The 15,000-nt window shown below is 49.9% G+C and overlaps 1 protein-coding gene across 1 annotated transcript in view; it reads left to right on the top strand.

Moving 5' to 3' along the window:
• The window catches only part of LOC120944461 (putative proline-rich protein 21), a 1,104-nt gene extending 367 nt beyond the window's left edge, over positions 1-737 (top strand). Inside the window, exon 1 of the mRNA XM_040358520.1 lies at positions 1-737. This exon is cut by the window's left edge and continues 367 nt beyond it. Within this exon, the coding sequence (XP_040214454.1) occupies positions 1-737 (737 nt within the window).
• The last annotated feature ends 14,263 nt before the right edge of the window (positions 738-15,000 follow it).

Raw genomic sequence — 15,000 nt, 5'->3', positions numbered from 1 at the left:
CACATCGCCACGCCCAGCTCCACACATCGCCACGCCCAGCTCCACACATCGCCATGCCCAGCTTCACACATCGCCATGCCCAGCTTTACACATCACCACGCCCAGCTTTACACATCACCACGCCCAGCTTCACACATCACCACGCCCAGCTCCACACATCGCCACGCCCAGCTTCACACATCGCCACGCCCAGCTCCACACATCGCCATGCTCAGCTCCACACATCGCCACGCCCAGTTTCACACATCGCTATACTGCCACCCCCAACTTCACACAGCGCCACGCCCAGCTTCACACATCGCCATGCCCAGCTCCACACATCGCCATGCCCAGCTCCACACATCGCCACGCCCAGTTTCACACATCGCTACACCGCCACGCCCAACTTCACACATCACCACGCCCAGCTCCACACATCGCCACGCCCAACTTCACACATCGCCACGCCCAGCTCCACACATCGCCACGCCCAACTTCACACATCGCCACGTCCAGCTTCACACATCGCCACGCCCAGCTTCACCGTCGCCACGCCCAGCTTCACACGTCGCCACGCCCAGCTTCACACGTCGCCACGCCCAGCTTCACCCTTTCGCCACGCCCATCTCCACACTTCGCCATGCCCAGCTCCACACATCGCCACGTCCAGCTTCACACATCACCACGTCCAGCTCCACACATCGCCACGCCCAGCTTCACGCATCGCCACATCACACAATATATCTGGAGGGCGGTGATGTCACTCCTGTATAATATATGTTATATCCGAGGGTGGTGATGTCACTCCTGTATAATATATCTTATATCTGGAGAGTGGTGATGTCACTCCTGTATAATATATCTTATATCTGGAGGGCGGTGATGTCACTCCTCTATAATATATCTTATATCTGGAGGGCGGTGATGTCACTCCTGTATAATATCTCTTATATCTGGAGAGTGGTGATGTCACTCCTGTATAATATATCTTATATCTGGAGGGCGGTGATGTCACTCCTGTATAATATATCTTATATCTGGAGAGTGGTGATGTCACTCCTGTATAATATATCTTATATCTGGAGGGCGGTGATGTCACTCCTCTATAATATATCTTATATCTGGAGGGCGGTGATGTCACTCCTCTATAATATATCTTATATCTGGAGAGCGGTGATGTCACTCCTGTATAATATATCTTATATCTGGAGAGCGGTGATGTCACTCCTGTATAATATATCTTATATCTGGAGAGCGGTGATGTCACTCCTGTATAATATATCTTATATCTGGAGGGCGGTGATGTCACTCCTGTATAATATATCTTATATCTGGAGAGCGGTGATGTCACTCTGTATAATATATCTTATATCTGGAGGGCGGTGATGTCACTCTGTATAATATATCTTATATCTGGAGGGCGGTGATGTCACTCCTGTATAAAATATCTTATATCTGGAGAGCGGTGATGTCACTCCTGTATAATATATCTTATATCTGGAGGGCGGTGATGTCACTCCTGTATAATATATCTTATATCTGGAGAGCGGTGATGTCACTCCTGTATAATATATCTGGAGAGCGGTGATGTCACTCCTGTATAATATATCTTATATCTGGAGAGCGGTGATGTCACTCTGTATAATATATCTTATATCTGGAGAGCGATGATGTCACTCCTGTATAATATATCTTATATCTGGAGAGCGGTGATGTCACTCCTGTATAATATATCTAGAGAGCGGTGATGTCACTCCTGTATAATATATCTGGAGGGCGGTGATGTCACTCCTGTGTAATATATCTTATATCTGGAGAGCGGTGATGTCACTCTGTATAATATATCTTATATCTGGAGAGCGGTGATGTCACTCCTGTATAATATATCTTATATCTGGAGGGTGGTGATGTCACTCTGTATAATATATCTTATATCTGGAGAGCAGTGATGTCACTCCTGTATAATATATCTGGAGGGCGGTGATGTCACTCTGTATAATATATCTTATATCTGGAGAGTGGTGATGTCACTCCTGTATAATATATCTTATATCTGGAGAGCGGTGATGTCACTCCTGTATAATATATCTTATATCTGGAGGGCGGTGATGTCACTCCTGTATAATATATCTTATATCTGGAGGGCGGTGATGTCACTCCTGTATAATATATCTTATATCTGGAGAGTGGTGATGTCACTCCTGTATAATATATCTGGAGAGCGGTGATGTCACTCCTGTGTAATATATCTTATATCTGGAGGGCGGTGATGTCACTCCTGTGTAATATATCTTATATCTGGAGAGTGGTGATGTCACTCTGTATAATATATCTGGAGGGCGGTGATGTCACTCCTGTATAAAATATCTTATATCTGGAGGGCGGTGATGTCACTCCTGTATAATATATCTTATATCTGGAGGGTGGTGATGTCACTCCTGTATAATATATCTTATATCTGGAGAGCGGTGATGTCACTCCTGTATAATATATCTTATATCTGGAGGGTGGTGATGTCACTCCTGTATAATATATCTTATATCTGGAGGGCGGTGATGTCACTCCTGTATAATATATCTTATATCTGGAGGGTGGTGATGTCACTCCTGTATAATATATCTTATATCTGGAGGGTGGTGATGTCACTCCTGTATAATATATCTTATATCTGGAGGGTGGTGATGTCACTCCTGTATAATATATCTTATATCTGGAGGGTGGTGATGTCACTCCTGTATAATATATCTTATATCTGGAGGGTGGTGATGTCACTCCTGTATAATATATCTTATATCTGGAGGGCGGTGATGTCACTCCTGTATAATATATCTTATATCTGGAGGGTGGTGATGTCACTCCTGTATAATATATCTTATATCTGGAGGGCGGTGATGTCACTCTGTATAATATATCTGGAGGGCGGTGATGTCACTCCTGTATAATATATCTTATATCTGGAGAGTGGTGATGTCACTCCTGTATAATATATCTTATATCTGGAGAGCGGTGATGTCACTCCTGTATAATATATCTTATATCTGGAGGGCGGTGATGTCACTCCTGTATAATATATCTTATATCTGGAGAGCGGTGATGTCACTCCTGTATAATATATCTTATATCTGGAGAGCGGTGATGTCACTCTGTATAATATATCTTATATCTGGAGAGAGGTGATGTCACTCCTGTATAATATATCTTATATCTGGAGGGCGGTGATGTCACTCCTGTATAATATATCTTATATCTGGAGGGCGGTGATGTCACTCCTGTATAATATATCTTATATCTGGAGGGCGGTGATGTCACTCCTGTATAATATATCTTATATCTGGAGGGCGGTGATGTCACTCCTGTATAATATATCTTATATCTGGAGGGCGGTGATGTCACTCCTGTATAATATAAATAAAATGTAACTAGATTTGGAAGATAGTTGGCATTTAATAAAAGTCGCTGTCTGATGGATATGCGGGTCGCGGTGTATTTAGCGCGGTCGCGTCGTTCAGGAATGGAGTTCAGCGATGCGCAGGGACATTCCATGCAGAAAAGTGAACTTTTATGAAATGTATTGTAATTTATTCCGTTTCCCTCCAATCTTCTCCTGTGTGGGAGTTTCTTTGTATCTCGGAGGTGTGAGAGGGACCTGCGGAGGACAAGCGCCCCTCCCCCAATGATTACCCGCAATACAGATCAGAGGGGGACATGGGCTCCGAGGACAGCGAGACATTAACCCCTTCCTTACCGGGCACTTAAACCCCCCCTCCTGCCCAGGCCAATGTTCAGCTTTCAGCGCTGACGCACTTTGAATGACAATTGCGCCGTCATACAACACTGTACCCAAATTATATTTTTATCATTTTTTTCCCGCACATAGACATTTCTTTTGGTGGTATTTTATCACCTCTGTGGTTTTTTTTTGTTAAAAATGTTTTTATATGGCACTGAGAAGTGGCACTAAAAGGTGGCATTGATAGGTGACACTGACAGGTGGCAGTGATGGGCAATGATGGGTGGCAGTAATGGGCACTGATAGGCAGCACTGCTAGGAGGCATTGATAGGTGGCACTGGTGGGCACTGAGAGGTGACACTAAAAGGTGGCATTGATAGGTGACACTGGTGGGCACTGAGAGGTGACACTAAAAGGTGGCATTGATAGGTGACACTGATAGCTGGCAGTGATGGACACTGATGGGTGGCAGTGATGGGCACTGATGGGTGGCAGTGATGGGCAATAATGAGTGGCAGTAATGGGCACTGATAGGCAGCACTGCTAGGTGGCACTGATGAGGCATTGATAGGTGGCACTGGTGGGCACTGAGACGTGGCACTAAAAGGTGGCATTGATAGGTGACACTGATAGGTGGCAGTGATGGGCAATGATGGGTGGCAGTAATGGGCACTGATAGGCAGAACTGCTAGGTGACACAGATGAGGCATTGATAGGTGGCACTGGTGGGCACTGAGAAGTGGCACTAAAAGGTGGCATTTATAGGTGACACTGATAGCTGGCAGTGATGGGCACTGATGGGTGGCAGTGATGGGCACTGATGGGTGGCAGTAATGGGCACCGATAGGCAGCACTGCTAGGTGGCACTGATGAGGCATTGATAGGTGGCACTGGTGGGCACTCAGAAGTGGCACTAAAAGGTGGAATTGATAGGTGACACTGATAGCTGGCAGTGATTGGCACTGATGGGTGGCAGTGATGGACACTGATGGGTGGCACTGATGAGGCATTGATAGGTGGCACTGGTGGGCACTGAGAAGTGGTACTAAAAGGTGGCATTGATAGGTGACACTGATAGCTGGCAGTGATGGACACTGATGGGTGGCAGTGATGGGCAATGATCGGTGGCAGTAATGGGCACTGATAGGTGGCACTGATGAGGCATTGATAGGTGGCACTGGTGGGCACTAGCAGGGGGTACTGGCAGGGGTTACTTGCGGCACAGAGGAGGCAGATGTACCTTCTTCCTCTTCATGTCCCTTTCACAAGATTTACCGGCTTTAGTTTACATCACGTGATCAGCTGTCATTGGCTGACAGCTGATCACGTGGTAAGGGGCCGGCCCTTCCTCCAATCTATGATCACCTGAGTCTCAGTAACTCGGGTGATCACAGAGCGCGCCCTGCAGGGGGGCCCGGGGAGCGCGCGAAGGGGAGAACGTCTATTGACATCCTCCCGGCATTTGGGGTCCGCTCTGTATGTAGCCGTCATTCGGATAAAGTGCGGGCGCCAAGTGGTTAAAATGCTTACTCCACCCAAACATGATTTTAGGCTCCCTGCGCACAGAAGCTGATAAACTGCAGTTTATTGGCGTTTTGGCGTTTTTTTTAAAAAGCCCAGAAACTGAACTCTATGTCAGCCTGTGTGCCCATGCACACATGGGCGTTTTTTTAGTGCTGTTGAGCTTTGGAGTTTATTGGCTTTTTTTCTGAACGCCCCTGAAATTTGCATTCAAAGTGCCATTTTTTGGCGGGGAAAAAACGCTAAAAAAACGCAAATCGACAAAAAACGCTCAAAAACGCTGCGGCGCAATCTATCACCAGCTGTGAACACCGGACACAACTGATGACTGATCCTTGTATTGGACTGCTGCCAGTACCATGTGATCGCTGTGACCAATCACACAGCAGATCACATGACAGTTGTAAACAATGGGCCAGATCCACAGAGAGAGTACGCCGGCATCTGGGTAAGATCCGGCAGGCGTATGGCTTCGTAAGCCTTTCGGATTGTAGATGCAATACTTCGGCGTCCGCTGGGTGGAGTTTGCGTCGTTTTCCGCGTCGGGTATGCAAATTAGCTATTTCCGACGATCCACGAAGGTACGCGCGGCCGTCGCATTCTCTTACATCGTCTCTAGTTGTTTTTTTCCGGCGTATAGTTAAAGCTGGTATTTTGCGGCGTATAGATAGGCTTGCCATGTTAAGTATGGCCGTCGTTCCCGCGTCGAAATTTGAATTTTTTTTTTATGCGTAAGTCGTCCGTGAATAGGGATGGACGTAATTCACGTCTAAGTTAAGAAAATTACGTTGTTGCGACGTCATTTAGCACAATGCACGGCGGGAAATTTAGGGACGGCACATGCGCAGTTCATTCAGCGCGGGGACGCGCTTCATTTAAATGAAACACGCCCCCTACTCGCCGATTTGAATTACGCGCCGAGAGATACACTACGCCGCCGTAACTTACGGCGCGAATTCTTTGTGGATTCAAAGAATTAACAAGTAAGTTACAGCAGCGTAGCGTATCTCACATACGCTGCGCCAATCTAATTGTTTGTGGATCTGGCCCATTGGATGGCTTCCTATTATGCCATCCAGTGTATACAATTGTGTTGCTATCTGTAAATTGGTCACAGTACCGGCAGGGCCAATCACAGCCCATCTGTACCATGTGATCAGCTTTAGCCAATCACTAGACTTGTGCACTGCCGAAAAATGTGTTCGTTTTTCAGGTCATTGGAAATTTGAAAATTCATAAATTTGAAAAGTAAAAAATCTGGAAATTCGAAAATAAGAAAGAAAATTAACATTTTTTAAATAATAACTATTAAATGATAGGCATTGAAATTTCCGTTCAAATTTGGTGGTTGGTGAAGGTAACAAATACGAATTTATCTGAAGTTATTAATTATGCGAAATAACGAATGCCGCATCTAAATGAATGGAACGGAACAAATTAATAATAATAAATAACAATAATAATAAAACCTTTTTATTATTATTATTTATTATTATTATTATTATTGTTGTTATTTATTATTATTAATTTGTTACGTTCCATTCATTTAGATGCGGCGTTCCTCATAATTCGTAACTTTAGATAAATTCATATTCGTTAATTCGGAAATTCAAAAATCTAAAAATCTGAAACAACAACTAACTAATAATAACTTAACTATTACTAACTATTAAATTATAAGTATTGGAATTCTCTTTCAATTTTGGCTGTTAATGAAAGTAACGAATACGAATTTATCCGAAGTTACGAATTATCCGAAATAACGAATGCCGCCTCTAAATGAATGGAACATAACGAATTAATAATAATAAATAACAGCAACAATAATAATAATAAAAATAAAAACTTTTTTATTATTAATTTGTTCCGTTCCATTCGTTATTTCGGATAATTCGTAACTTCGGATAAATTCGTATTCGTTACGTTCACTAACAGCCAAAATTGAAAGGGAAATTCCAATACCTATCATTTAATAGTTAGTTATTATTAGTAAAGCTAGTTAGAAAATCTGAAAAATTGAAAGAATAACTTTCTTATTTTCGGATTTTCAAATTTACGAAGTTTCGAATTGCGATGGTAACAAATGACCTGAAAAAGGTGAAAAACATGTACCTTTACAGCCCCTTTAACCGGTTAACGCCCGCCGCATGTACATATACGTCCACAGAATGGCACGTACAGGCATATGGGCGTACCCGTATGTCCCCGCCTTTCCGCGGGTCGGGGGTCCGTTCGGGACCCCCCCCCCCCGGTACATGCGGTGGTCGGATACCCGCGGGGAGCGATCCGGGACGAGGGCGCGGCTATTCGTTTCTAGCCGTTCCGTCGCGATCGGTCCCCGGAGCTGAAGAACGGGGAGAGCCGTATGTAAACACGGCTTCCCCGTGCTTCACTGTGGCGGCGCATCGATCGAGTGATTCCTTTTATAGGGAGACTCCATCGATGATGTCAGACCTACAGCCACACCCCCCTACAGTTGTAAACACACACTAGGTGAACACTAAATCCTACAGCGCCCCCCTGTGGTTAACTCCCAAACTGCAACTGTCATTTTCACAATAAACAAGGCAATTTAAATGCATTTTTTGCTGTGAAAATGACAATGGTCCCAAAAATGTGTCAAAATTGTCCGAAGTGTCCGCCATAATGTCGCAGTCACGAAAAAAATCGCTGATCGTCGCCATTAGTAGTAAAAAAAATAAAAAAAAATAAAGCTATCCCCTATTTTGTAAACGCTATAAATTTTGCGCAAACCAATCGATAAACGCTTATTGCGATTTTTTTTACCAAAAATATGTCGAAGAATACGTATCGGCCTAAACTGAGGAAAAATAATTGTTTTATATATGTTTTTGGGGGATATTTATTACAGCAAAAAGTAAAAAAAATTGCATTTTATTCAAAATTGTCGCTCTATTTTTGTTTATAGCGCAAAAAATAAAAACCGCAGAGGTGATCAAATACCACCAAAAGAAAGCTCTATTTGTGGCGAAAAAATGATGTAAATTTTGGGAGCCACGTCGCAAGACCGTGCAATTGTCTGTTAAAGCGACGCAGTGCCGAATCGCAAAACCTGGCCTGGGCATTTAGCTGCCTAAAGGTCCAGGGCTTAAGTGGTTAACCAATCTTGTTTTTTTCTGTTCAATTCTCCTTTAAGGGGCGTGGCAAGGGGGTGTGTCCTATGCCTGCATACTTTTGCTGATAGGTGTCCCTCATTCCCATCTTAAGTTGGGAGGTGTGCTAGTGGTGAGTCCATTCAGGGCCGTCTTAATAGCATCTTGGGCCCCTGGGGGAAGTAATACTCTGGGGCCCCTACAATGATGACAGTGCAGGTAAACAGACATCAAGTAGGTAGGAGGCAGACTGCCTCCCCTGTGTATCTATCACTCTCAGTGCCATCATGGGGGGCCCCCAATTTCGGGGCAGCGTGGGCTCAAGGACCAGCTGCTTTGGGGAAAGTGCAAGGGGCCCCCCATGCAGCTGGGCCCCCTGGACAGTGCCACTGCCTAGGTGTGCCCTCTCGTTAAGACAGCCCAGGTCCATTGAAGGGGGAGGAGGGAGTTGATTACCTTTATTTCAAGTCCAGAGACACAACAAAAAAAAGGAACAACCCCCCCCCCCCCCCCGGATATGAATGTTGTCACCAGAACAAGTGTCCCCATGGGAGGATTTCCCCTTTGTTCCTGTATTGGTGGCAACTGTATCATTTTGGGTGACCCATCACTTTCTAATGCTTCCCTACTCCATTCACTACTGAAATAACCCTATGAATCCTCCCTCCGGCCTCCCCTTCAGTCTTACCGGCTCCCAATTGTCCCTGATTTGGAACAAAGTCCCTCTTTCCTCCTCATTGGTCCCTCGTTTTGGTCTGATCTCTATAGTTGTATGGAAAGTGTTTCCGAGTGCTAAACCTTTCATAGTAATGGAAGAAAAAAAAAACACTTATGAGTTTAACGAATAATTTTTTGTGTGTGTAATTCTCCTTTAAGGGGGCGTGTAAGGGGGTGTGTCCTACGCCTACGTGCTTTTGCTAATAGGTGTCCCTCATTTCCATCTCAGAAAGTTGGGAGGTGTGGTTTATCCTCTGATTTCCCTGAACACTCTGAGCTTCTTACAATGTGCATTAGAAGCTGCAGCAAGTCAGTTAGAGCCCCGCCCTCAGTTAGAGCCCCGCCCTCATTTAGAGCCCCGCCTCATTTCCCGGCTGGAGGACGTCCAACGCGGCCTTTGTTTCGTCACATATGGCTACCCATCGGCAGTGGCGGCTGGTGCTCACTTTTTTTTTTTGGGGATAGGGGAGCACAAAAAAAAACATCAATTGCAGCCTCACTGTGCCCATCAAACGCAGCCACTGTGCCCATCAATTGTCGCCACTGTGCCCATCAATTGTCGCCATTGTGCCCATCAAACGCAGCCACTGTGCCCATCAAACGCAGCCACTGTGCCCATCAAACGCAGCCACTGTGCCCATCAATTGTCGCCATTGTGCCCATCAAACGCAGCCACTGTGCCCATCAAACGCAGCCACTGTGCCCATCAAACGCAGCCACTGTGCCCATCAAACGCAGCCACTGTGCCCATCAAATGCAGCCACTGTGCCCATCAAACGCAGCCACTGTGCCCATCAAATGCAGCCACTGTGCCCATCAAACGCAGCCACTGTACCCATCAATTGTCGCCATTGTGCCCATCAAACGCAGCCACTGTGCTATCAATTGTCGCCCATTGTGCCCATCAAACGCAGCCACTGTGCCCATCAAATGCAGCCACTGTGCCCATCAAACGCAGCCACTGTACCCATCAATTGTCGCCATTGTGCCCATCAAACGCAGCCACTGTGCCATCAATTGTCGCCCATTGTGCCCATCAAACGCAGCCACTGTGCCCATCAAACGCAGCCACTGTGCCATCAATTGTCGCCCATTGTGCCCATCAAACGCAGCCACTATGCCCATCAAACGCAGCCACTGTGCCCATCAAACGCAGCCACTGTGCCCATCAAACGCAGCCACTGTACCCATCAAGTGTCGCCATTGTGCCCATCAAACGCAGCCACTGTGCCATCAATTGTCGCCCATTGTGCCCATCAAACGCAGCCACTGTGCCCATCAAACGCAGCCACTGTGCCATCAATTGTCGCCCATTGTGCCCATCAAACGCAGCCACTGTGCCCATCAAACGCAGCCACTGTGCCCATCAAACGCAGCCACTGTGCCATCAATTGTCGCCCATTGTGCCCATCAAACGCAGCCACTGTACCCATCAATTGTCGCCACTGTTCCCATCAATTGTCGCCATTGTGCCCATCAAACGCAGCCACTGTGCTCATCAAACGCAGCCACTGTGCCCATCAATTGTCGCCATTGTGCCCATCAAACGCAGCCACTGTGCCATCAATTGTCGCCCATTGTGCCCATCAAACGCAGCCACTGTGCCCATCAAACGCAGCCACTGTGCCATCAATTGTCGCCCATTGTGCCCATTAAAACGCAGCCACTGTGCCCATCAAACGCAGCCACTGTGCCCATCAAACGCAGCCACTGTGCCCATCAAACGCAGCCACTGTACCCATCAATTGTCGCCATTGTGCCCATCAAACGCAGCCACTGTGCCCATCAAACGCAGCCACTGTGCCATCAATTGTCGCCCATTGTGCCCATCAAACGCAGCCACTGTGCCCATCAAACGCAGCCACTGTGCCATCAATTGTCGCCCATTGTGCCCATCAAACGCAGCCACTGTGCCCATCAAACGCAGACACTGTGCCCATCAAATGCAGCCACTGTGCCCATCAAACGCAGCCACTGTACCCATCAATTGTCGCCATTGTGCCCATCAAACGCAGCCACTGTGCCCATCAAACGCAGCCACTGTGCCATCAATTGTCGCCCATTGTGCCCATCAAACGCAGCCACTGTGCCCATCAAACGCTGCCACTGTGCCCATCAAATGCAGCCACTGTGCCCATCAAACGCAGCCACTGTACCCATCAAACGCAGCCACTGTGCCCATCAATTGTCGCCCATTGTGCCCATCAAACGCAGCCACTGTGCCCATCAAACGCTGCCACTGTGCCCATCAAATGCAGCCACTGTGCCCATCAAACGCAGCCACTGTGCCCATCAAATGCAGCCACTGTACCCATCAATTGTCGCCACTGTGCCCATCAAACACAGCCACTGTGCCATCAAACGTAGACACTGTACCCATCAAAAGCAGCCACTGTACCCATCAAACGCAGACACTGTGCCAATCAAACGCAGCCACTGTGCCATAAAATTGTCGCCACTGTGAAATCAAACGTAGACACTGTGCCATCAATTGTCGCCACTGTGCCATGCCATCAATTGTCGTCACTGTGCCCATCAAACGCAGCCACTGTACCCATCAATTGTCGCCACTGTGCCCATCAAACGCAGCCACTGTGCCCATCAAACGCAGCCACAGTGCCCATCAAACGCAATCACTGTACCTATCAAACGCAGCCACTGTACCCATCAATTGTCGCCACTGTGCCCATCAAACGTAGAAACTGTACCCATGAAACGCAGACACTGTGCCAATCAAACGCAGCCACTGTGCCAAAAAATTGTCGCCACTGTGCCATCAAACGTAGACACTGTGCCATGCCATCAATTGTCGTCACTGTGCCCATCAAACGCAGCCACTGTACCCATCAATTGTCGCCACTGTGCCATGCCATCAATTGTCGTCACTGTGCCCATCAAACGCAGCCACTGTACCCATCAATTGTCGCCACTGTGCCATGCCATCAATTGTCGTCACTGTGCCATGCCATTGTGGCCACTGTGCCCATCAATTGTCGCCACTGTGCCATCAAACATAGCCACTGTGCCATCAATTGTCGCCACTTTGCCATGCCAAATGCAGTCACTGTGCCATGCCATGCCATTGTCGCCACTGTGCCCATCAATTGCCGCCAGTTTGCCCCTAAAATGCCACCCGATTGCCCCAAAATATCGCCAGATTGCCCCCCCCCCCTGCCAGGCACTTACCTTTCTCAGTCAGCCATCCTCCTCCACGATCCCTCGATGTAGTCCCGCCCTCGATGTTGCTTCAGCCAATCAGGTTGCCGGTAACCAGATCCGGGGGAACCTGATTGGCTGAGACGCCTGTCAGTGTTAACCAGGGAACGTACCACCTCCCCATGCGTCCCCTGGATAACTATTTGGAACCCGATTAGAGCCCTCAGGCTGTAATCGGAAAGCCTATGGCTCTGATAGACACTTCCACAGCCAACCAGCTGCCGTTATTCAGATTGGCGACGCTCGCTAGGGGGGCCGGCCATGTGAATACTAGTGGGCGGCGGCGACAATACGTAGAGATTCATGCAATGAAAATATGTATTGTTTTCAGTGGCGGTGCAGGAGAGAGAGGGGGCGGCGCTTCTGCGCCCTCTATGGACGCACCGCCACTCCCCGTCACATTTGGCTGCCCGCTGGAGTGCGGCGCGACGCCGTCATATGCGTTCCAACACTTTTACAAATGCGATGGGGAGCCGAACGTGACGAAGACTAAAGCTAGAGAATTTATCATTTGTAAAAGCGTTGGAACGCATATGGGGGCGTCGCGCATGCGCACTCCAGCGGGTAGCCAAATGTGATGGGTTGCCATATGTGACGGAACACCTCCTCTGTGCTCCCCTCTGATCTAGTTTCAAATTTTTCTGGGTCCAATCATTTACTATGAATTGCATTCCACTGTCCAATGAGAACACACGCCCCGCCCCCCAGCACAGGGGAATCATTTTAGGTGACACGTTCACTTTAAGAATCAGAGCGTGGCAGAAGACTGGGCCCCGCCCCCAGGATCTTCCGTACGCTGCAGAGTGGGGCACGTGTCCCGGGGGTGGGCGGGGCCCGGTGTCACTTCTGACCATTCTCCGAGAGAGGTGGGCGGGGGCAGAGTGTGAAAGTTTGACGGGGCAGCGAAGGGGTGAGTGGGATGGGCAAGTGGGCGGGAAGAAGAGCGACGCGGTGGGCGTGCCCAGAGAACTTTACAAGGGCTGAGGTGAGAGCGGTGGGCGGGGGTAGGCGTGACGAGGCGTGACCTACGCGGATGTGGGTGTGTCCGGGCTCTCGGGGATCAGGCAGCGTGGCCGCATTGCGCAGGCGCAGCCAGACGTGGCAGCCGGAGATGGCGACTCCGGGAAGGATGAGAAGATTACTGCCGGTGCTGGTGAGTGAGAGAGCGGAGGAGACACCGGCTGTGTGACGCTGATCACTGTCCGGAGATACTGATCCCCCCCCCCCCCACTTACCACCTCCCCTGATCACTGTCCCCCCCCCCTCCACTGATCACTGTCTCCCCCCCCCCTCCACCGATCACTGCCCCCCCCCCCCTCCACTGATCACTGCCCCCCCCCTCCACTGATCACTGTCCCCCCCCCCTCCACTGATCACTGTCCCCCCCTCCACTGATCACTGTCCCCCCCTCCACTGATCACTGTCCCCCTCAACTGATCACTGTCCCCCCCCTCCACTGATCACTGTCCCCCTCAACTGATCACTGTCCCCCCCCCTCCACTGATCACTGTCTCCCCCCCCCCCTCCACCGATCACTGCCCCCCCCCCTCCACTGATCACTGCCCCCCCCTCCACTGATCACTGCCCCCCCCTCCACTGATCACTGTCCCCCCCCTCCACTGATCACTGTCCCCCCCCCCTCCACTGATCACTGTCCCCCCCTCCACTGATCACTGTCCCCCCCTCCACTGATCACTGTCCCCCTCAACTGATCACTGTCCCCCCCCCTCCACTGATCACTGTCTCCCCCCTCCCTCCACCGATCACTGCCCCCCCCCCTCCACTGATCACTGCCCCCCCCTCCACTGATCACTGCCCCCCCCCCTCCACTGATCACTGTCCCCCCCCCTCCACTGATCACTGTCCCCCCCCCCTCCACTGATCACTGTCCCCCCCCTCCACTGATCACTGTCCCCCCCCTCCACTGATCACTGTCCCCCCTCCACTGATCACTGTCCCCCCCCTCCACTGATCACTGTCCCCCCCCCCTCCACTGATCACTGCCCCCCCCCTCCACTGATCACTGTCCCCCCCCCCTCCACTGATCACTGTCCCCCCCCCTCCACTGATCACTGTCCCCCCTCCACTGATCACTGTCCCCCCCCTCCACTGATCACTGTCCCCCCCCTCCACTGATCACTGTCCCCCCCCTCCACTGATCACTGTCCCCCCCCTCCACTGATCACTGTCCCCCCTCAACTGATCACTGTCCCCCCCCTCCACTGATCACTGTCTCCCCCCCCCCTCCACCGATCACTGTCCCCCCCTCCACTGATCACTGTCCCCCCCCCTCCACCTGATCACTGTCCCCCCCTCCACCGATCACTGTCCCCCCTCCACTGATCACTGCCCCCCCCCCTCCACTGATCACTGTCCCCCCCCTCCACTGATCACTGTCCCCCCCCCTCCACCGATCACTGTCCCCCTCAACTGATCACTGCCCCCCCCCCTCCACCGATCACTGTCCCCCTCAACTGATCACTGCCCCCCCCCCTCCACTGATCACTGTCCCCCCCCCTCCACTGATCACTGCCCCCCCCCTCCACTGATCACTGTCCCCCCCCCTCCACTGATCACTGCCCCCCCCCCTCCACTGATCACTGTCCCCCCCCCTCCACTGATCACTGTCCCCCCCCCTCCACTGATCACTGTCCCCCCCCTCCACTGATCACTGCCCCCCCCCTCCACTGATCACTGTCCCCCCCCCTCCACTGATCACTGTC

Source organism: Rana temporaria, chromosome 6, assembly GCF_905171775.1.
Source record: "Rana temporaria chromosome 6, aRanTem1.1, whole genome shotgun sequence".
Classification (NCBI taxonomy): domain Eukaryota; kingdom Metazoa; phylum Chordata; class Amphibia; order Anura; family Ranidae; genus Rana; species Rana temporaria.
The sequence above is the reverse complement of the archived record's forward strand: the minus strand, read 5'-3'. Positions and strand labels throughout refer to the sequence as shown.